The following is a 22,082-nucleotide window of genomic DNA, read 5'->3' as shown; positions in this document are numbered from 1 at the left end:
CTTCAAACACGGTCTTCTGCAGCTCACTCATTTTCATCTTCGTTCTCTTGTTGGTTCATGATTTGGAAAAGAAAAACAAGCTTTCCTGCTTTATCAGGCCCCAGATGATTTCTCAGTTTAGAGTGAACAAGGAAAGGAAAAGGAAAAGAATATTCTTTCAATGCCAGCAGAAGAGGCCACTGCAGTTAAAAGTGAAATCATTACTTCAACACTTTCTGAATCCAAGTGCTTAAGTGACTTCCACCAGTTCACGGGTGAAACTTTCTTTAAAATCTCATCAGCAAACATATTTCTTGAATGGTTCCCCCTTAGCTCTGAAGTTCATTATAGCTGGCACTAGAGATGGAGGATTGCTGGATATCCATGTCATGGCTAACTCCACTTCTTCAGCACTTAAGGTTTGATCCTGGTACCGGATATTGACAAAGTTTGCAAGAAAATGAGCTAAAGACAGTGCTTGTCTCATTTGCTTTTTTAAATCTTGTAATTTCTGCTTGTCAGTGTGTAGTTCTGTTTTCTTTTTTATAAATATTTTATTGATTTTCTATTTTTACAGTCAAGTGCCTAATTAATGACTGAGTCCATTAGTAAATTTCATGGTACATGTAAGCTTCTTCAAACGTAATCCAATATTATACCCTCCAATACCTCCTCTCTTCACGTGGTAATAGACATTTTTCCACACTAAGCAAATACAATTCTTATTGTTGTAAGGAAATATATAATTGCCTATCAATATTTATCATATTTTTCTAGAAATGTCAATAATATCAGTTTAAAATATCTTTTCTAACCAAAACATATCTTAACTGCATTTGCATTCAATATCCATTTATTCAGTCTATATCCTATTTTTGCTTTTTAGAGTTAATACTGGAAATTGAACAGACATTTTACAAACCAAGATCTGAGAACGTACTGGAAGATAAGGAAGGAGAGCTGATGGAATGGAAGAGAAAGCCATCACTAGAACTGTGGGGAATTGGAGGAGGGAGACTGTTTAAGGCAGTGGTTCTCAACCTGTGGGTCGGGACCCCATTTGGGGTCGAACAACCATTTCACGGGGGTCGCCAAACAACGCAGTCCGCCATTTCCCCCCCCCTTTTCCTTAGCTGTGCTACTCCCTTTTATTCTGTTGGCTTTTGAAAGCCAATAGAATAGACTCTCTTGAATAGAGTCTAATTCTATTGGCTTTCAAAAGCCAATAGGAATTGTCCAGGCTGTCTCTGCCCTGCTGAGCCCGCCAAAAGTCCCATTCTGCAAACGGTGCCCTACCAGTTGAGTAGTCCTCGACTTACGACCGGTTGAGTAGTCCTCGACTTACGACCGGTTGGGGGTCGCGGCATTAAAAAGGTTGAGAACCACTGGTTTAAGGAATATCAATGGGCCAATTCTTTCAAAAATACCTTAACTAAATTGCTTCTCTTGATTCAAATAATATATACAAAAATAAAGGAAGAATTATTTGATGATCCAAATGTACTGACTTGGAAAGTTAGTTGGCAAAGGAAGAAAGCAAGAGTAAGACTGAAAGAAACAGAAGCGTTGACCTGTTAGAGGGGATGTTACATTATCAATTAGATGTTTGAATATGGTTAAGAATAGACTGTTAGAAATAGAAGTATTATTATAATTAGATAGATAGGATTTGTAATTAGAATATCATATCTTGGTATAAAAAGGGAAAGAAGAATATGTTAAGAATTTTGAATAGGGGAAACTTTTGATTACCCAAATATAACTTGTTTTGAAATTATAAATGATTGGGATATTTTGAACATGGATAGGGAATTAAAATTGTAAAAAGCAAAAACAGGATATAGACTGAATAAATGGATATTGAATGCCATCAAGACTTAGGTTAACAATGTTACCTTCTAGACTTATTGCACATTGCATAATTTCTTCATCATATACTTTATCCAGCAGTTTCCCTGCAACATCTAATCTATTTTGTGGACTGTATCCTAGTCTCAGTGACTGAATCATATTAACAAAGTGTGGGTTTTCAAGCAGAAGGAAAAAAGAGTTTGTTGCATAAACAAACTGAGCAATTTTTTCATCAATTAACTCATTTTCTAATCTGTTGCTTTTTATCACAAACTTATTTATGGTGGTGGTTCCAGATGGTTTCTTTCTTTTAGGTGATATATTGTGGATATGTGTAAATGATGTGACTGATGCACTATCCTGGAGAGATAACTCTGAAACTGTAGAACAAGAGGATGGCAATTTAGAAAGTGGATAGTTTCCAGAACCTTTTATGTTGATGATGGTTTAACCTAAACAAAAAAAGTCAGTGCTATTATTTTATTATTTAAACCATGTATGCCTATTGTGAATTTCTCATTGTAATCACACACAAATATTTGAATATTGAGTTGAATATTTGCATATTTCAAGTCATTATTTCTTTTTTTGGCAACTGCATAAAAATGCAGTGCCATGCAGTAACAATAGCAGATATATATTATTGCTTTAGCATAACAATACCTCATGGCAGACTACAAAATATGGTAAAATAAAAACAGTTTACCAACCTGAAGGTCCTGCCTCTTCAGATATGGTCCTTTCATCACAGCCCTTCTCATGATGTTTCATTTGGGCCACCAGGCCTTGCATCTCTTTGTTGCATTGCTTGCATTTTGCATGCATACCTGCTTTACCCATAGGTAGAGAAACTTCATTACAATATTCCCAAACTGGGTCTCTTTTACAGCCAGCTGCCATTTTGCTCCTCAAGGGAGGAATAAAGCACTTCAAGCTATGTGCAGAAAGATCCCAAGGTTTATAAGCTGCTTAGAAGGTTTCACTTTCATTTTTACTGCTTGCCCTTCCTCCTCACACTTAGAATCTAGTACAGATGCATTTCTCTTCAATCATACATTTTGTAGTGTACATAGATTTGCAAAACAATGGGATAAAGAAATATTCCTGAACTTTGTTTTATGATTTATCTCATGGTTATTGTGAAATTGTGTGAATGCATAATGCACTGCATTTATTTATTTATTTATTTATGAGACTTATATACCGCTTTAAGTGCAAGCACTCTCTAAGCGGTGTACACCAGTAAGCAATGTATATATATATATATATATTTACATTGCCCCCAACAATCTGGGTCCTCATTTTACCTACCCCGGAAGGATGGAAGGGTGAGTCAACCTTGAGCCGGTGAGATTTGAACCGCTGACCTGCTGAACACAGTCAGCTAAAGTGGCCTGCAGTACTGCACTCAGCTTGCAAAGATTGGATTCACTGAATGAGTTTACCAAAAATGTAAATATTGCAGAATATGCAGCCTCATGCTACATAACTAAGCTCTATTTCATGCTGAATAAACTAAATTACTAATGTATCTTAAACAGAAAACTATCTTTAGATAGATTTTTACTCCAAAAGTATTTTATTAAAATAAATTTGATAAAAATAAAAAAAATGATTTAAATCAAAAAATCTGATTTAAATAAAAAAAATCTGATTTTTTTTTTTAAATTGATTATTATCCACCCTGTTTTGTTTTGAAACATAGTTTGCTTCTAATGATTCAGTTGTTTCAGTTGTTTCACAGGATATACATTAGTACAGCAGCAGTGGCATTTCTATGTCTTATGAAGATAGCCATCAGTAATATGTAGTAACTATGTGTATAGGACCATGATCTCTTCATAGATAAACAAAGATGGTTGTGGAAAGAATGGTAGTGTCAAGTCTGAGTTAAAATATTTCAAATTACAAATTCAAATTATTTATCACTCTTCAAAAATTTTGGATTTATATTAGTAATGTCTTGCTGACTTCAGTCAACACCCTTATAAGGTACATAATATTGTAATGCAGTTGGCATAGGGACTGTAGTATTTACACATTTTCTTTTACTTCTATATTAGTGATGCCAAACAAGCAAGATTTCATGATATTTTGGCAATTTATTACTTTTTAAATATTTTTTTTAAAAAATAACATTCACTAGGGAGCAGCTGTTGTACCCTTATAAATCACTTTGGATCATAAACAGTTTGTTTTTTGCTTGCATATGTATTGATTTTAAAATTAACTGTATAGACCACATTTTCTATAGAGAACTACCGTGGAACTAAAAGAAGAGATTATTGTACAAATATAAAAAAATGAACAGGGAATTGCAAACTGGTAAATTGCTTGCATTTGTATACATTTTGGATTACCTTTTTAATCCCGAATGTAAAGAGTGACACTGCCTTAATGACATACATATATATCTAGCAGATATTTTTTTTAGAACCTTTTTTTAAGAAAACTATTTTGCCTTCTTGATCTTGAGACTTCCTTTTTTCCAACTGTGACCCAGCTCTCATAATACCTAGCCAAACTTTGCTTCTTGATATGCAGAAAATCAATTTTATGTAGTTATTAATATAACTGCCAATGTGGTATTGCATTGTATATGTATACACATTTATCTGGGAAATCATTAGTATTAAGAATTCTCAGATTACAAAGCAATGCTGAATAAAGCTGAAACCTTTCATTTTCAACATTTCTTGGGGGAAAAGAGACGTTTTAGGCCTTTATCTAAATCAGGGGTAGGCAACCTCGACTCTTTTATGACTCATGGACTTCATGTCCATGAGTCATAAAAGAGCCGAGGTTGCCTACCTCTGATCTAAATGAACCATCTGATAACTTCTTCACATATACAATTGTTTAGAATGCACAGGTGACGTAAGTAGGCTTTTCCAAGTTTTAAATCTTTTTTTTCCTATTCCACCCAACTCTACAAGGTAAACCTTTAAAAACTGTGTTTCCAGACTGGAGCTTAAGGAAGTAAAAGTCATTGAAAAATGTGATAATCTGGTGCCTATGTGGATGCATTCAGTATGTTTAAATATGTGATACAGCCACACTTCCATACACCCAAATATCTTTATTCATACTGCTTAACATACCCACACTTGCATGCACCACATTCATTTACACCCATTCTATTTAAACAATTAAAAAAACAATATAAAAGCAATTAGTGCTGTGTGTGGTAAATTCATATAGCACTTTCCATTCAAATATAAGACATAAATAAAAAAGAAGAGGAAAAAATAGACAAAATAATGATCAAAAAACAATTTAAATATAGAAGAATTTTTACAATTGGCATTTCATGTTAAATAATATAAATAAATTCATTACATCCATTCACATACCAATTTGTAAAAAAGCACAATAAATTATTTTTTTTTTCAGTGCTATGTTGCTTTTTTTCTTTTTGTATGTTTTCATTTGTACGTCTGTTTAATCAGTTGCCAGCATTCTTTCATTGATTTCCTTTCTATCACAACAACTACTTAAAGGGAAAGTTGCTACATATTCAACTAATATGAGTAGGTTTTGTTCACAGCCTACATGTCATTGTTTCCCTTATGTTCCATGAACCCATGATTTGGGCTTTAGCACTTACATTTAGATACTGTAAATACATACTTTAATTTATGGCTTAAATGATTGTTGAGGAACTCAGAAAGGGGTCTTACCAATGATCAAAATCTGATAGTAAACTGAGATTTTAGCAATCAGTTTGATCTAATTTAGCTCAGTTTTTTTTTCAGAAAAACTGAGAATAATCGAGTAGTAACTAGATCAGAGTCCTTGGAAGGAGCCTGCTTCCAAATTAGTCTGGAACTATAAGATAATACAAATTGCACCAGCTTCACATTTACAAACAGGCGAAGTAGTGTGGAGGAAGTGAAGATATAACAAAAACAGAAGTATAGGAAAGTGCAGGTCCATGGGAAAAAGCTGAAATATACACATCAGTTTAATTTTTCAACTTTCTTTTTGCTTGCCAAAATTTACAACCACTCTCACGTTAATACAATCTAATCATGATATAGTAAAGAACTGAAACCCAATTTTTCTCATGCTTTTATTTAAAACTATCTATCTGACTTACACATGCTATGTAACTTAGGCTACTATATAGGTGCATCCTATGAACTTCAAAGATTCTTCTATTGATTACTCTTTCCTGCCTGACAATGTGATGATTGTTGTTAAGTGAAAACCTCAAGCACAGGAGAAAAATCACTTCACTGTTACAACTCCATGTAGGTATGTGTGTATACATGTATGTATATACAGTGTGTGTGTGTGTGTGCTTTTGTGTGCTTGTGCATGTGTTTATATAATGCCAAAATTTAGTGACAAGGAATTTCAGGAAATGCTGAATTAAGAATAGAATCTGAACATAGCATGAAATAAAATTTATTCTTAATTATTAAAAGAATAAATTTTGAAAAATTGAGCTGAATTGAGACCTTTGTTTTTGTTTTTACTTTGTACTATCTTTTCTCTATTACATAATAATAATAGAAATTGACTGAATTCTGAGAAAGTTAAAGAAAAGACTGCATATTTTCTCAACACAAAAGTGCATTTTCACTTGCAAACCTGCATTATTTGTCTTATGTTATGGTTTAATAAGCCAAAACAGATACAACTATTATTTTATAGCACAATCCAGAGAAGATTGCTCTATGAAATGTTGTGCCTTTGTGGATCTGTGATTCAGACACCTATGCCATTATATATGCAGTTACTCATCTAAGTGTACAAATCATAATGTTCATGTACATTGCATTGCTTTTGATAGGAATATTCTGAAATACTTGCCTTTATATGTGCATTCCTAGTGACATTTCTTTATTTCTTTACAATTAAAGACCTTTTCTAGAAACCAGACATGTTTAGGTTGTTCCTATGGTGCACTAAGAAATTGTATTTACATTTGTGATCTTGTATCACTGATGGCCTGAAGATGTAAAACTGCAACTGTTTTACATCATGGATAATTGCCTCTAATCCAGTCAGTTTATTTCTTTGTAAACTGTGATAATTCCATTACTAATCTAAAATGTCTGTGCTGCATCAGGAAATCTCAAAGCTTCACTCATGTAAACAGGGCTTTTTATAACTAGATAGATTAAACAAATAGTCAGATTTCCCCTAAAAATCATTGTCTCAGAAAATTAATGCTTAAAATGATGCATTCCATCCACAGCAATATTAAACGCTGGTGATAGAAGCAAGTATTTAAGTGCAAAGGTTTTAGATGGTAATGTTCATAAAAATTCAATATTTAATATATATTTGTGGCGCCAATGAAATTTATAATGAAATTCCATTGGAAATTAAAGCAGCTTGATTTGTCTGTACTCAAAATATAATGGAAGGCACTGGTAACAAAGATACAGTCTCTGTTTTCTATATTTTAATATTTCAGCCAAATACTATATATTAAATGTCAATTAATTTCTCTTGATTCATTTGAGGTATTTATATTAATTTTATAAACTGGAAATTCATTTCCCTATAGTTTGGTAAAAAATAGAGTTTTCTCTCTGAAAATAATCTTATGAGAGTATGCTACAGCTCCCAAAACTAAATATGGCTTTATTTTCTTTTGATCTTTCCAGTGCAATGTTATAGATACTCAATCTGAAAATTCTCATTTTGTTTATTACTCTCTAATAAGTACATTTACGATTTCAGTTTTACAGTTAAAACTTTTGTCTATAAGTAATTCAATTACTTCTAACTTCAATAAGGCTTATTCCCCAAAGTAAGTAGAAACTAAAGCCTTAATCTAAAAAATATCTAATGACTTAAAAAATAAATACATCTATGATCTGAAAACAACAAAAATATTTCATGGATTCCCCCCATTTATGCATTATAGGTTAAGTTTTGAAGTGTTCCTGAATGAACATCCCATTCATTTCACTGGAGGAATTGATATACATGTGCCAAAGGTTATGTATCCTCCTTGAAATTATGGTGCAGTTTGTGCACATAAGATATGTACCCAACCTGAGCATGTGTAAATCTCTGGATTGGGGTGCTTGGTAACATTCAGTCAAATATCAAAAGTATACAAAAATTGCTACATGAAAAAAAAAAACCTATGTTTTTGTTTTAACCACTGTAAAGTTCTTCCCTACAGGCCAAATTCATGGCACACTATTAGATTTCCAGCAGAAACCACTTCAAAACTAATAGGGAAAACAGAGGTGAGCAGATTTCATAAATCTGAGCTGGAAGACACTTATGGCATGACCCAGTGTCTCACCAAAATTTCCCCTTTCCATATATTGGGGATGAGTAACCCACATGTAATTTCAGACTGTTTTCAAAATCTTTGTGTCAACAGTTAGTACAGATCTCTAACAAGCGTCATCTGCCTCTCCCATAGCAACTGCGAGATGGAAAAAGAGAGGGAACTGAAGAGGGAAAGAAGTGGCAGAAACAGAAAGAGGTAATAGAAATAGAGATGAAAAGGGAGTAGCAGAAAGGGAGACAGCAGAAAACTAATTCCCCAAGAACTTCAGACTCCAGCTTCATCCATGTCTGGATTTAGTCCTATCCTCTCCTGTCTGTTACCTTTAGACACATATGGCAGTTGATGGGGGGGGGGAGTTCCCCATTATGTGTGCTGTTCCCATGTAATGGATTTCGTCTATCTCTATTTGTGGTACATCTTTCATTAGTTTTATAATTTTTGAAATACAATATTCTAAATCAGAGGACTCCAACCTTTCCGGCTTTGCAGACTGGGGGGGGGGGAGGGAGAGAGGGAGTGATAGGCGAATTTCTACAGCCTGGCAGTTGGGGACCCTTGTTCTAAAAGGATAAAATAAAATACATTTCTTTTTCAAATTTTAAAGCAGCAAACTGGCAGCTTTTTTTCTTTTCTACTGCTGCAAACTGTGCCTATAAAAATTCCTCATTCAAAAGGCATTAATATAGAATAAATTCTATTGTCAGGAAATTCTTAGAATAGAAATGCATTTCCTGTTGTCAGAAGGATATTACTTTTTTTTCCTTCGAAGCAGCAGCCTCTTAATTTTCCAGTAAAATACTGACAGCCACTTTTTTAAAAAAGGCATATGAGTCAACAGTGGCTGCAGACCTACTAGTACTTTGGTCAGTCCCTTGTGTTAAACATAAAGGCTGCTGTTCGTTGTAAGAAAATCAAGTGTTATAAAGTGACATATCAAAGCAAAGATATTTACAAATAGTATAAAAGAAGCTATTGTAGAATCATGGGTAATTTTGACAAGTTGTCTAAAGACACCTATGTTAGAGGTAGGTGAGAAAAGAGAGATGATTCTGTAACTGGATATCCCATTATAACTTCTCCACTGGTTTATCCTCTTATTTGCAGATACAAAGGGCTCGTAACAGCTAACACTTAGTGCTTTTGATATACTAAGATCACCTCAGCTCATATCTCCTTTTGGTCCAAATAGGCTTGTCCTGCCAAGAACAATTGCCAAGAATATGAGAGAATATTGATGCATTGTCTTCCTTTTGTCTCTGGGTAGATCTTATGTCAATATGCCAAATAAAATTCAAGAAGACTCCTTTTGAAGAAGTCTGCAACCACAGGCTAACATTTTTTAAATAAACATTGTTTGAATGCTGAAGGTCTTTGAGACAGAAGACAGCCTTTAGCTAATTTTCCATTCCCATCTTTACACTGGACAGTTCTTGTATGCCACCCTGTATCACATGTTCGAGAACAAGAAAGCCACGGTCCAGTTATCCACTGGGGTTGAGCAAGTGACGGGCTAATTTTGTTACTACTGTTGTTATTAGTGACAAAATTTGTCATTTGGGTTTGCTTTTTTGGCACATAGAAACTATAGCGGACATCCACTGGTGTAGTTGGATCTGTTGCAAGAATCTGTACTATCAAGATCTCCTTGGTGCCTGTATGTCCCATGGCATGCAAGAAATCATCTTTGTGACTCCAGCCACTGTAGTTCATAACTGTTCCATTGAGGTCAATGATGGTTTCTGAAGTTGAGATCATGTATTTTCCATTGACAAGATATTCACCATTTTTCTTTTTCAAAGCCAAGTAAGCAGTGAATCTATTTTGGTCTTTCGTTTTGAACTGCCTTATTTTGATGTGTGTGGCTCCTTCTGGTATTTTAACAATATCTGTATAACCCTTACTGAAACAAAGGGAAAAAATAAGTTAGTCAAGCAAAACAAAGACCTAGCATTTGTTCCCCAAAATGCAAAAGGCTTCACTCTCAAGACTCCTTCCAAAGATTTAAATATAGCCTTTACTATCAGAAAGCTGCTTTAATAGGTATAGTATTCTTGGACTTTCAAAAACCTTTTACAAAACTCCCCACTTAAAGCACCCATGCAGATCAAGCAGCCATGAGATCAAGAGGTCAAAGGTCCCTGGGATTAGTAATTGGCTATAGAACAGAAAGAAGAAATAAATGGATAGTTATCACATTGGAGAAACATATAAAATGGAACAACATCAGGTTTTGGGTCTGAGGTCACTCTTTTTCAATTTTGTTTATAATTGGCTGAGTGACATGTAGTAGGCAGATAGCCAAATTTGTTGGCCTGAATAATAAATTCAAAAAAGATACTGTACTGCAAAGTCTTGAAAAGGATAATTACATGGATGAACCTAGTTCACTATTAATAAATGGAAGTGGAATAAAAAATGCCTTACTTAATACATCAATGGATACTTTTGCATGAATATCATGCTAAGAATCATTAGGAAATGATTAAAAAAATTAAAGCTGTCGATATAGTCATTGCCTGATATAAGTTTATGGTGGGACTGCAATTGGGATAGTTTGGTCACCATATCCCAAAAGTCTAAAAATAAAAAAATGGTAGAGCTGAATAAATCCAGAAGAAATACAACCAGGATGATTTAAGGGATAAATCAGTTCTCTACTAGGAAAAACTATCATATATGGGCTTTTTAGGAAAAAAAAACTGATAAAAGTATGCCTAGCATAGAAATTGTCACTAAAATTCACTAAAACCAAATATGGAATGATTCTGGATTGATAAAATAATGTATTTTGTAATTAACATAGTCCATGCAGTTTATCAGATGGGACAGCTACCAATTTACCTTTTTTTAGCATAGGGATGAATGTGACTAAAATCTTGATTTCTGTCTCTTCAATCAGACAATGGAATATTGTAATATAAGATTCAATATTCTTGACCATATGTTATGTATAATACATTTTTTCTGAATTCTGCATAAATGCCATTGCCTACTTACCTCTTTTTATTAAAGTGCCCTATAATTTTTGTGCAACTGGAATTATCTCCACCACAGATCCCACACTTATCGTACTGTAGCTTTGAACCAATAATGCCGTCACATCCAGTTCGTACACATTTTCCACGGACACATACTGAATTGCTATATGGCCTACATTCTGTTCCATCAGTCACCTGTTCAATAACATAAGTATGTTTAAATTGAAATTTTTTTTCATTTTTAGTTGCACACAGCCACACAAATATAAACATTATAGATCAGACATGTCAAACACAAGGCCCGGGGGCCAGATGTGGCCTGCGAAGTGATTTCATGTGGCCCGCGAAGCCATCCTGGAAACAGAGAGGGAACGGCCCCTGCTACCTTGGTCCTGGCCCAGGCCAGCCGGGAGCCAATGTACAATTTTGTGGTGGCCATGTTTCACTTGCCCCGGTAGACCATGCTTTGGCACTTGCCCTGGTCCCACCCCCTTCTGCCAGAGACCCTTAGATCTGTCCCACTCCTGCCCAGGCCCCCTTGACGTGAATGATATGGAACTGGGCATGCCCACACAGGCCACATCCACTCCATCCATGCCCACCCACTAGGCTGCACCCACTCTGACCACACCCACCTGGCCCACCCAGGGCAACCGCAATGCTGATGTGGCCCTCAGTGAAATTGAATTTGACACCCCTGTTATAGATAAAATAGGACTTTGTTAATACACCTAATATTAGTTTACATCTAATAATAATATAGCATTAGACTAGGTTTCTCCAACTGTTTAAAGAAAGACTACATGCTGAGCTCTAAAAGAACAGTTGTCTCCTCAGACTGATCTTACTCGTGAACAATCTTTGCATAAAACTTCAGAAATGTAAATATTTTACAATCATGCAGAGTAGCTATTTTACCTTTTGTGAGAAAACTACATAGTAGCCGGTTCCTTTAGCTCGGCAGGTAAGCTTGCAAACATCTCCTGGGAGCACTCCTGCATATTTTGGGACCCATTCTACAAAAGTTTTGACACCTTTTGCATCTGATTGGTAACCATTTCTTGCTTCACATTGTTCTTGGCGGAAAGCTTTAGCTGAAGAAGAACAACTCATTATTATTCAGACCTATGGGGATAGTGTCTCAAAAGTTAATGTACACATCAAGTGTCTGTTATTTCTAACACCTTAGTACTGGAAAAGTCAGATTCTATTTCAGGACAAGGCAGTTAAAAACCAAAGACTCTTACTTAATCAAAAACCATTTGTCTACCATGCCTCTCACTAGTGAAGTTCCACAGGATCCTTTTATAATGATTTGTGTGCCATTGATTGTAGTAATGTGAGCATCTGCAACAGGTAAGCCACATATTGAGTATGACATAAGATGGGTGGCCATCTGATCTTAATTCACAGCCCTTCCTTCCCAAGAATTCCATATGACATCTTAATTTCATTTATTTTATTTTTCTTTTAGTCATATAGTAAGATTGGAAGAGGAACTATTTCATTATTATTGTTAAACATTTGGAATTCAGATATGCAAAAATGAACCAGTAGATTCAGGCCTTCCTTTTACCCAAGTCTTTTGCTATAATCTAACATAGCCTTTATATTGCATGTGCTGTTATTTTTGGTTTATAGAAATCTTACCATTAGCAGGACAGGGCATGATGTTACAGGACCGATAGATAGCTCGTTTTCCTGTACAATATCGACCATTGTTTCTAGGTGCTGGATTATTGCAGTGCCTATAGGCAAACTGGACACCTCCACCACATGAACGAGAGCAATGTCCCCATGGTCCCCAGGATCCCCAGTTGCCATGGTTTGAAGCCTAAAACATAAATTTCAACATACTATAAAATGGCAATTGATGGTAGCTGGAAAAAAGTCAAGTATCAGTCATCTATACTTAGGTTCCTAGTTTATAATTCTAACCACTTAGTTGTTTTTTATTATTTTTGGGGGGGGGGTGTTTTGTATTTTAATTTTCCTTGAATAAACTAAACATTATTATTGTTATTATTTTTAAAAAAGAACAATGTAGTCTTTAAAATAAAAGTATGTGATCCTGGTCAGTCATTGATCTTAACAATGTCTCAGGCTGTCCCATTACATAATACTCTCCAGATGTGCAGAAATTGGGAGAAACGATAATAAATTAATGCATGAAAAATGTTCAGTTAATCATTTAATGGACAATCGTGTTAGTCTATTAGGAAATTCTTCATCTTTTCAGTAAATTTGTTACACTAAAGATGGAAGCCCTAATCAGGTATTTAGAATGCTGCACCATATGCACCAGACATGTATGGTTGATAAGATAAAATTTTCAATAAAGTGAGCAAGAGAGAGCTCCAGTATCAAATGCACTCCTATAAAGGAATTTGGGGATCCTTGATTGACATTCACTCTTCCAAGAGGTCATTCCATTTGAAACATCAATTAAATGTGATTAAATTAAATACGCCCAATGTGATTAAAACTTAACTTCACCTAGTTTAATAATTAAAATAGCAAACATACCGAATAATATTTTTTCTTTGTCTTATCAACACATTTCCCTTGAAGGCAGATCCTTCCTTTTCCACATGGTGTCCCTTCCACAGCAGGAAGCTTCTTGGTCAAACACACCATTTGACCTTGGCGAACAACTGCACACCACAGACGAGAGCACACATCCATTCCAGGACACACTGTGTATTCAGGTCCAAATGCCAGTTTGCATTGGCGAATGGCATCATATGTTTGTCCTGGAAGTTCCTCAGGACCTAAGATATGTTTTCGTGGTTGATCCAGTAAACAGTTACCTGAAACAACAACCTCATTTATAATTTGTTTCCTTTCAAAAATACTTACCATACCTCTGAGCTTTCCAACATGATAAAATTACCAAAATTTCCTTTCAACTCTTATTTACTAACCATATTCGTGCAAATCTGGCAATTTATCACTACATCCTATTTGTGTCCATATATTGTAAAACGTCTTCCTTTCTAATATAGCTAATCTCATTGATTGCCAGTCATGATTAATTTATTTTAGCATAGTTTCACAAGAAGCCTGAGCTATACATTACACGAAGATTGACACCATTGGTTTGAATTGCATTTCAATTCACAATTGATAGTGTGAGTTACAAAATAGGACATGGAACTTTACTTTTCATGTGTGCTTGCTTCCATTTACCCACAATGACTTTGTGAGTGGGGTCTTCCATATTAATCAGTTGAATTTATAAATATTTTTTTAAAAAAAAACAAATTGCCATTTGAGAATGTTGAGTCAGTACCACTTCTGTAAAGGTAAAGCTTTTAAAGGAAAGCCAGAATAAGCATGGCTTAGAACTGTAGCCAACAAAATCATTTAAGAATAGAAGAAGCAGGTGAGAATCTTCTACTCAAAAACCAAACAATATTGAAAAACAATATTGATGGCAGGAATTCATTAAGCACGCTGAAAAGCAAGATGAGCCACAAAACTCAACAGCAAACATACACATTTTTAATAAATGGGAAAAGTTATTATTTCTGTGGACAGACTTTGACTTAACAGATACTTTTTTGAAAATAGCTTGTAGATGTGTCTTGGGAATTCTGCTCTAGGTAATAAACAGTATGGAATACAGTAGGGAATACTGCTGTTTGGGGTTCAAATACATCTTTTCTTTTTAACTCTTCTCATTCTTTTTGTGAAGGTTTGGACATGGTTACACAATAGCGGGCTGGCTTTGTTTGATTATTGGAGAGATAGACCTTAATTTTTGTAACTAGCTATTGTTGTTTTGTTATTCATGGTTCCCCAAACATAGTTTTCTGTTTTTCTTCTTATGCACAAAACTACTAGGACCAAATATGCACAGGATTTACAGCCTGAAAATCATGAATAGAGGGAATTATTCCTGCCCCTCACCTATAATTTTCATTTATATCAGTACAGAGGTATTTGACTAATCTGAAAGACTGTCTGCTTTGCTTATAGCCCTTGTAAGAGAAAATAGGTTGCAACATTCTTACTGTATGTGGCTGATTGGGATTTAATGCATCTTTATATATCTTCAGTTAAAATAATTTACCACAATATGTCTTCCTTCCATTTGAAAGGATGAAAACATTTAAATAATAAATCGCAAGTCTGATGCTTTAGAACAGTGGTTCTCAACCTGTGGGTCGGGACCCCATTTGGGGTTGAACAACCATTTCACGGGGGTCGCCAAACAAGGCTGTCTGCCATTTCCCCCCCTTTTCTTTGGCCACGCCCCTGGCACCTGGGGATATATAAGTGGTTGGGAGTCACCACAACATGGGGAACTGTATTATGAGGTCGCGGCATTAGAAAGGTTGAGAACCTCTGCTTTAGAAGCATAATGAGGATAGAGAGAAGGACTCATCTTTAAAAGTTTCTTTTGCAATAAATTGATAAGTGTACATTTTCTTGAAGAACTAACCCATCATGTTTCAATGAGAGCTATATCACTATAATTATGTCACTCTATCAAAACGCCACACAAAATTCACAAGCAATGACATTTGCAACCATATATGCAAGCAATTTCTTTGGAGCAGTCGAACAAATCCACAATCAATATCATTCTTCAGGCAAACAATTTTTTTACACATACAAAAAAAGACCACAAAGAAAGGAAGGTATACAATTCCATTTTAGAAAAGACAGCCAAGTCTTTATGGCTGCTAGCTTAGCAGGAAAGAAGATTACTAGAGCAAACTGAAAATCAAGCCTAACGAAGGTTTAATTAAATAATTAATTCATGTGGGGGGTCTTTTTTTTTTTTTTTTGCTGCCTGTCCTAGGATTTTAGTGAATATCAAGGTGGACAAAGAAGATTTTAAAACTTCAGGTTTGCTTTTTAGAGATATGTTTTCACCTGAAAAGGAACTTGTTTTGGCTTAGAAGGCCTATAAGTCTACATGAGGCTATAGCCCCTGAATATTCAAAGCTATTTTGAAGAAGATGGTAAAGATAGCAACAGCTGTTCCTAAACTCAAATTTTTATCCCATCAAATCCCTGTTAGAATTTGAGTGTTTTAAAAAAGACCTGAGACAAATATTCAGAGTTTGATCCAATTTTACTTCTTGTTAGTCTTTCATAGCAAGTGATTATAGAATGTCTAGATAGACATGATAAAGGAGGTGTCACGATATAAAACGTATACCACCTCTGACCACCACTCAAGGAGGAGTAAAATTGAGAGCAGGGGTACGTGTCCCCCCAAAAAAATCTCTTGTTCCCTTTTTGGAGAAACACATTTAGAAACTACAAATAAGTGTCTTTATTGTTTTTAAGACCCAATTAATGGTTTAGAAACAGTATTTTTGGTAGCTTAGCATGTGACACTCAATATTGACTTATTCTAACAATAAACAGAAAAAATAAGTCTGCTACTTTGCAAGTTGGCATTTGTTCTGTATGTGGACAGAGAAATGCTACAGTAGCCAACAACAAGACAAGTGTCACTGCCCAGAAAACAGCTGGTGGCCGCAAGGAATCTTGCAGGCTGCGGTTAAGAAATACTCCAGCAACTGTAAATAGAACCTTGAGCTTACAGTACATGGAGCTACTGCAAGAACAGGTAGTGAAAGATTCTTGTTACTATCTAAGGAAGCATTTATGTTTAGTTATATTGTACACCAAAGCATGTTCCTTTATTATAGACACTCCATAGAAGGGCAACCATTTCTTATACAATCTACCAACTGTGGAGAGAGAAGAAAGTCTCTGGATGGGCAAAAGCAGTTACTTCTGCTTTATTTCTAGCTAGAACACTTGGGTAGCCACATTACCTCCAAAAGAAGAAAAGCATCATTCTTTCTTCCACTCCTTGCCTTTGTAACCACACAGGAAAAAAAAAATTCCATAAACTTGAACTTTTGCCAATGCCTGCATGTTCTCCTGTTATTTTAATTTGTTTCATTATTTATAACATTTGTGATCTACATTTCCATTAGATCTCGTAAAGAAAATGAATCAGAGCTTTGTGGTCTAATCTCCTTCTGAATAAGAACCAATTAGAGATAGAACGTTGCAGTTATTGCTCTTTTTGTTACTAATTTTTGTTACATTGTCATTGAAAGCTGATAAAATTGCAATCAAAACAGCTGATGAAAAATAAAGATTAAGTACACACAGAAGAATCTCAACATTATTATGGTAATTTTTAAAAAGCAGCCTGAACATAAAACGATAGATTTTATTGTATTTGCAAATGAGAGTAAGATAAGGAATAGCTTATTGGAAAAGATTTTAGTTGTAGTTTTCTATTGCTTAAGGATACCTGTGAGGTTGTTACTCGATATATTATTGGATATTGTAAACTAGTCTTTTGGAATTGGTGGCAATAAATAAATTTAACAATAACAACAGCAGCCTTGGTTTGTAAGATTCTGTTAATATAACTTTACAATTAAGACAGCATTCATTGTTGTGCCTTGCACCTCAACTGTTTTGAAGGGGTAACACCAATCTTGTAATCAGTTTTGCAGTCAGTCTTCCCCTCCCCTCCTTTCTTTTCACTCTCTGAAAAACTAGGGAGAGTGCCATCTCTTCTTCCTGTTTCCATGGTCATTCCAGCATATCACCATTACAGTTCCACAAATACCCTCTGAAACAGAATAAGCTATCAGGCATTTGAAGTGTTCCAGTGCAAAATTTCCTATCTTTCTACTGTGGAAAGTGGGAATAGAACAAGGGTCTCCAAACTTGGCATATTTAAGACTTGTGGACTTCAACTCCCAGAATTCAGGGAATTGAAGTCCACAAGTCTTAAAGTTACCAAGTTTGGAGACCCCTGGTACAGAAAACTCCCACGCTATCAAATAGTCATCTGTCCCTGACAAGATACAAAATGCAATATTGTCAACTCTAGATTACATTGCCATTCCCTCTTCCTCAAAGATCCAAAGTTCGATCCCCAGTGGGCATCAGGCCTTGATAGCTTGGGTCAACTCCATAGTCACCATGGAGGTCATGATCATCCAAGTCACTTCAGCCTCTAAACTCTTCCAAAACCATGAAAAATCTACTGCCACCCCAACCACAACAGCATTGAGCAGTTCAAGCTGGGAAGCTTTTACACAGCAAGGAGGACAGTGCAGTAGCAGCAAACACATCTGAAAGCAGCAAGAGTCTCTCAGATGACAGTATATACTCTCCTATTGTTCCAGCCTCCATAATTACCACAGCTAAGATCTGTAAAGTAATTTCACAGTCCAAACTTTTCACAGTCCTAAAATTCATCCACCAACACTCTTAAATATACTAGGTCACCAAAAATTCTAATCTCATCACGAACCTCTATCTTGCCTTAGCACCATTAGGAGGAAACACAAATTATCTTACCAACTGGCAACAGGTCCTGACCCTTTAGATCACTCCAGGACCTGCAAAGTCAGTTTTTTTCTACATTAAGAAAAATTAACAGTAATAGCAGCAGATAATAATAATAGGCTCTACCTATTATTTTTCATTGGCTGGATTTTGATTACTGTCCTGTTAATTTTTATCTGATTTGCCATCAGGAGAAACAATGTTAGCAGATTCCTGTTTTTTGTTAATGTGTAGAACTCATTCTAATTTTCCAGGGGAAAAATCCTCCTATCAATATAACATCTAGACAATGCTTCTGAGTACATATAGCACATCTGTGTTGAAGTCTGTGAGAGGCAAAAAGATGGTTCACAGAGGAAATGGAAGCTATTTAGAACTATGAATATTTTGATAGCAAGATTGCAGGAGATAAGCTCTAAATATCTCTGAAGAAAAGCACTTTGTAAATGAAAATAAATTTAGGCTTTGAGTCCTATTCCCTGAAGAAAAGATCAACTATTTTACTTGCTATGTATGTATGTATGTATGTATGTATGTATGTACGTACGCATGTATGCATTCATTCATTCATTCATTCATTCAAAATTTATCTGCTGCCCATCTAGTGGTTCAGGTAACTTTGAGCAGCTTTTAGCAATAGCAATAGCACTTATATACCGCTTCATGGTGCTTTACAGTCCTCTGAGTCAGCATTTTGCCCCCAACAATCTGGGTCTTCATTTTACTGATCTTGGAAGGATAGAAGGCGGAGTCAATCTTGAGCTGCTCAGGATCGAACTGCCAAACTGCTGGCAGTTGACAGTCAGCAGAATTAACCTGCAATACTGCATTCTAACCACTGCGCCACCATGGTTCTTTAACACTAGTAGGCTAATTAATACCTCTATGTCCTCTAAGGGATTCAGAGATGAAACTAAATTGAAGAAAGGGGGGATGGATGAGGGAGAAGATATAGAAGGATTCTATAGTAAGTCTATTCTTGCCCATATATGTAATTACTAAAAAATAGCACTTCTATTGTTCATTCACAGATAGAATGTTGACTGGCATGAGTTGATGCAATTTAATTGCTCAGTGAGAAACAAAAATTAATAGAAGAAAATAGGATAAAACATCTGATTGCACCAGTACTGCAAATATTCCCATATAGTGATTTTTCTAGAGTTTTGCATGTAAACTCTGTTTTTCATCTATAAGTATTTTAGTTGCCATAACAACTGGATCCATTCCTCAGTTAGGTCATTTTTGTCTAAGCCTTCTGGAATTTAAAATAGTTAAGAACTGCAATTGCTTTATGAGTGCACTGAAGCATTTTGTTAAAAAGTTGATGAATAAATACTGTATGATAATACGAAACTGAGTTCCTTGAAGCTCTATGAAGCATGCACTTAATAGTCTAGAAAACGTAGGTACGAATGTCTGCTTAACCAGCTTTGTAGTGTGTCATGTTTGCTTCAATTATTTTCCTATTCCATAATTTTAATCTACTGTTATCAATACTTAGAATTAATTGCTGTTATCGTTACTTCATATTTGTTTAATATCTCTATTGTATATATTATCCAAGGCTCCTCGATTGGAGTTTCATAAATCCAAACAATTTCTGAGGGCAACAAAGAAATTTTCTGTATTTCTTTTGGGTCCTTCGTTGTTATTAGGATTTTGCATCTGAAATCGGATAACCCTATATTATTTGCTTTTTTATTTGTTTGTGTGTGTGTGTGTTTTTGTCTTTGAGTCAATGGACACTTGGCAATTGCCTGGACAAATCCCTGTAGTTAAGATTTTTTTCAGAAGTGGTTTGCTATTGCCTGCTTCTTAGTAGTGAGTAATATTGACTGGCCCAAGATTACATAATTGGCTTCATGCCCAAGCTGGAACTAGAACTCACAGTTCTAGCCTGGTTCTTAACCATTACACCAAACTGGCATTATTTATTATTCTGGTTGGTCACTCAGTGAGCCAAATGTTTAGACTGAATTTAGCATTTTTATTCATCTCTCAAATTGTTCCCAAGGATCTGAGATAGGCAGATGTCGTTATTTGATGGTGTTATTGATGGTGCAAGATGTGAGCTGTTTCAAGTAAAGCTGCGTTTTGCAATTGATTTGACGGGGATTTTGTTAGTACCCCTGGTCTTTTAGTAGTGCTCTAGTTGTTTTGGGATTGGACCCAAAGTCCTAATACTATTGGTATTTTGCTTTCTTTAGCCACAGTCATTCTACTTCTCTTTGCAGATTTTCGTATTTTGTGATTTTCTCCAGTTTTTTCTCTTTTACTCTGTTGTCTCCAGGAACTGCAATATCAATCCAGTCTTTTTAATCTTATAAACAATTGCTAAGTCTGGAGTGTTATGTGGCAAGTGCTTGTCTATTTGAATTCTTAAATCCCAGAGCACTTTATTTTCTTCATTTTCTGTTACTTTATTATTATCTGCTGCTATTACTGTTAATTGAGAGAGCAACAACAGAGTATTAAATGTGCTACAGTACTACAGTCAGATACCAATCATTTCTGGAGTTGCATAGGTGAAGGAGTATGAAAGTATTTATTTATTATTAGATTATCCCTTAAAACTAAACTGTAAAGTTAACATTTAAAACTTGGGAAGTTCTCAAAATTCAGCATGATATCCAATGTCAATGTCGATACATACCATGCCCATCATCCAGAAATTCTGTTATCGTTACTGAAGTACATTTGGACCATGGTTTGGAAGCATCAATGCTTGTTAAGATGGAAGACATAAGTCTCTTATCTTCCATGGAACCAAAGTTCTCTTCACAGAATTTGGAGTCATCATGGGAAAGTCCAAGGAGGTGCCCTTTGGGAACAAAAAACAACAACTATAATGTTTTACTGTTGAAATATAAATTCAAAGAAAGTATTTTTCTCCTGAAATTGGCAAATGAAAATATTTAGCCATTTACTTAAAGATTCTTATATTGTAGGTTTGTAATGTAGGAAAAAAAATGATGATCGCTTTGTGATACTGTATATTTTTATTGTAACTGTTAGAAACTACATTTTATAGCTTTCCAAATGGGATTGTATCCTATTATTTTAAGGCAGGCACATATTTGTATTATGAAAGTATATGAAGGAGCTCCAAATCATGATCAGAAGAAACTAACCCACAATGAGAAATAACTTTGAAGTTCATGGCAAATGATCAGATCAACTATAATTAAATTGATCAAATTTATACTTTTTTCCTGGCTCTACCCAACTCATCTTAGATAGAACTCAGAGAAGAAATACAGTATGGCACTTAGCCTAAAAATACTAATTAGGCACTGCTGCTTTGGAAAGTTGTAGAAGCATAACTTGAATAATGGATTCTTAGTTTTTCTACCACAATTCATTCTAAGAAATTATATTGCCCCAAAAATTTATTATTGAATTTCAAACTTTTGGCCTACAAATAGTACATCACATAAGTTTCAAAAGCAACTCTGTCAGATTTATGAGCCGCTGGAAGAGAAGCAAGGTGAAGATATTTAGTAAATTCCCAAATGTGTGTCATCATTACTCTGCTACTTTATTCCCAGTTCTTAATCCCACTGCCTTTTATATTTTACCCCGTTTTCAAGGAAGCATTACAGTTTTGAACCACACTTTGACAAAAAAGCTTCCCTGTGAAATCACTCCATTTCATCTTCATT

The 22,082-nt window shown here is 35.1% G+C and overlaps 1 protein-coding gene across 1 annotated transcript in view; it reads right to left on the bottom strand.

The window, feature by feature from the left end:
• Positions 1-4,674: 4,674 nt before the first annotated feature.
• The window catches only part of ADAMTS5 (ADAM metallopeptidase with thrombospondin type 1 motif 5), a 48,675-nt gene continuing 31,267 nt past the window's right edge, over positions 4,675-22,082 (bottom strand). Inside the window, exons 3-8 of the mRNA XM_039357760.1 lie at positions 21,074-21,241; positions 13,600-13,883; positions 12,724-12,907; positions 11,992-12,167; positions 11,093-11,268; positions 4,675-9,995 (exon numbers count right to left, since the gene is read on the bottom strand). Of these exons, the coding sequence (XP_039213694.1) occupies positions 9,425-9,995; positions 11,093-11,268; positions 11,992-12,167; positions 12,724-12,907; positions 13,600-13,883; positions 21,074-21,241 (1,559 nt within the window). The 3' untranslated portion in view covers positions 4,675-9,424. The remainder of the gene's footprint in view (positions 9,996-11,092; positions 11,269-11,991; positions 12,168-12,723; positions 12,908-13,599; positions 13,884-21,073; positions 21,242-22,082) is intronic.

This window comes from Crotalus tigris, unplaced genomic scaffold (assembly GCF_016545835.1).
Source record: "Crotalus tigris isolate CLP2741 ecotype Arizona unplaced genomic scaffold, ASM1654583v1 scf7180000018944.1027768, whole genome shotgun sequence".
Lineage (NCBI taxonomy): Eukaryota > Metazoa > Chordata > Lepidosauria > Squamata > Viperidae > Crotalus > Crotalus tigris.
The sequence above is the reverse complement of the archived record's forward strand: the minus strand, read 5'-3'. Positions and strand labels throughout refer to the sequence as shown.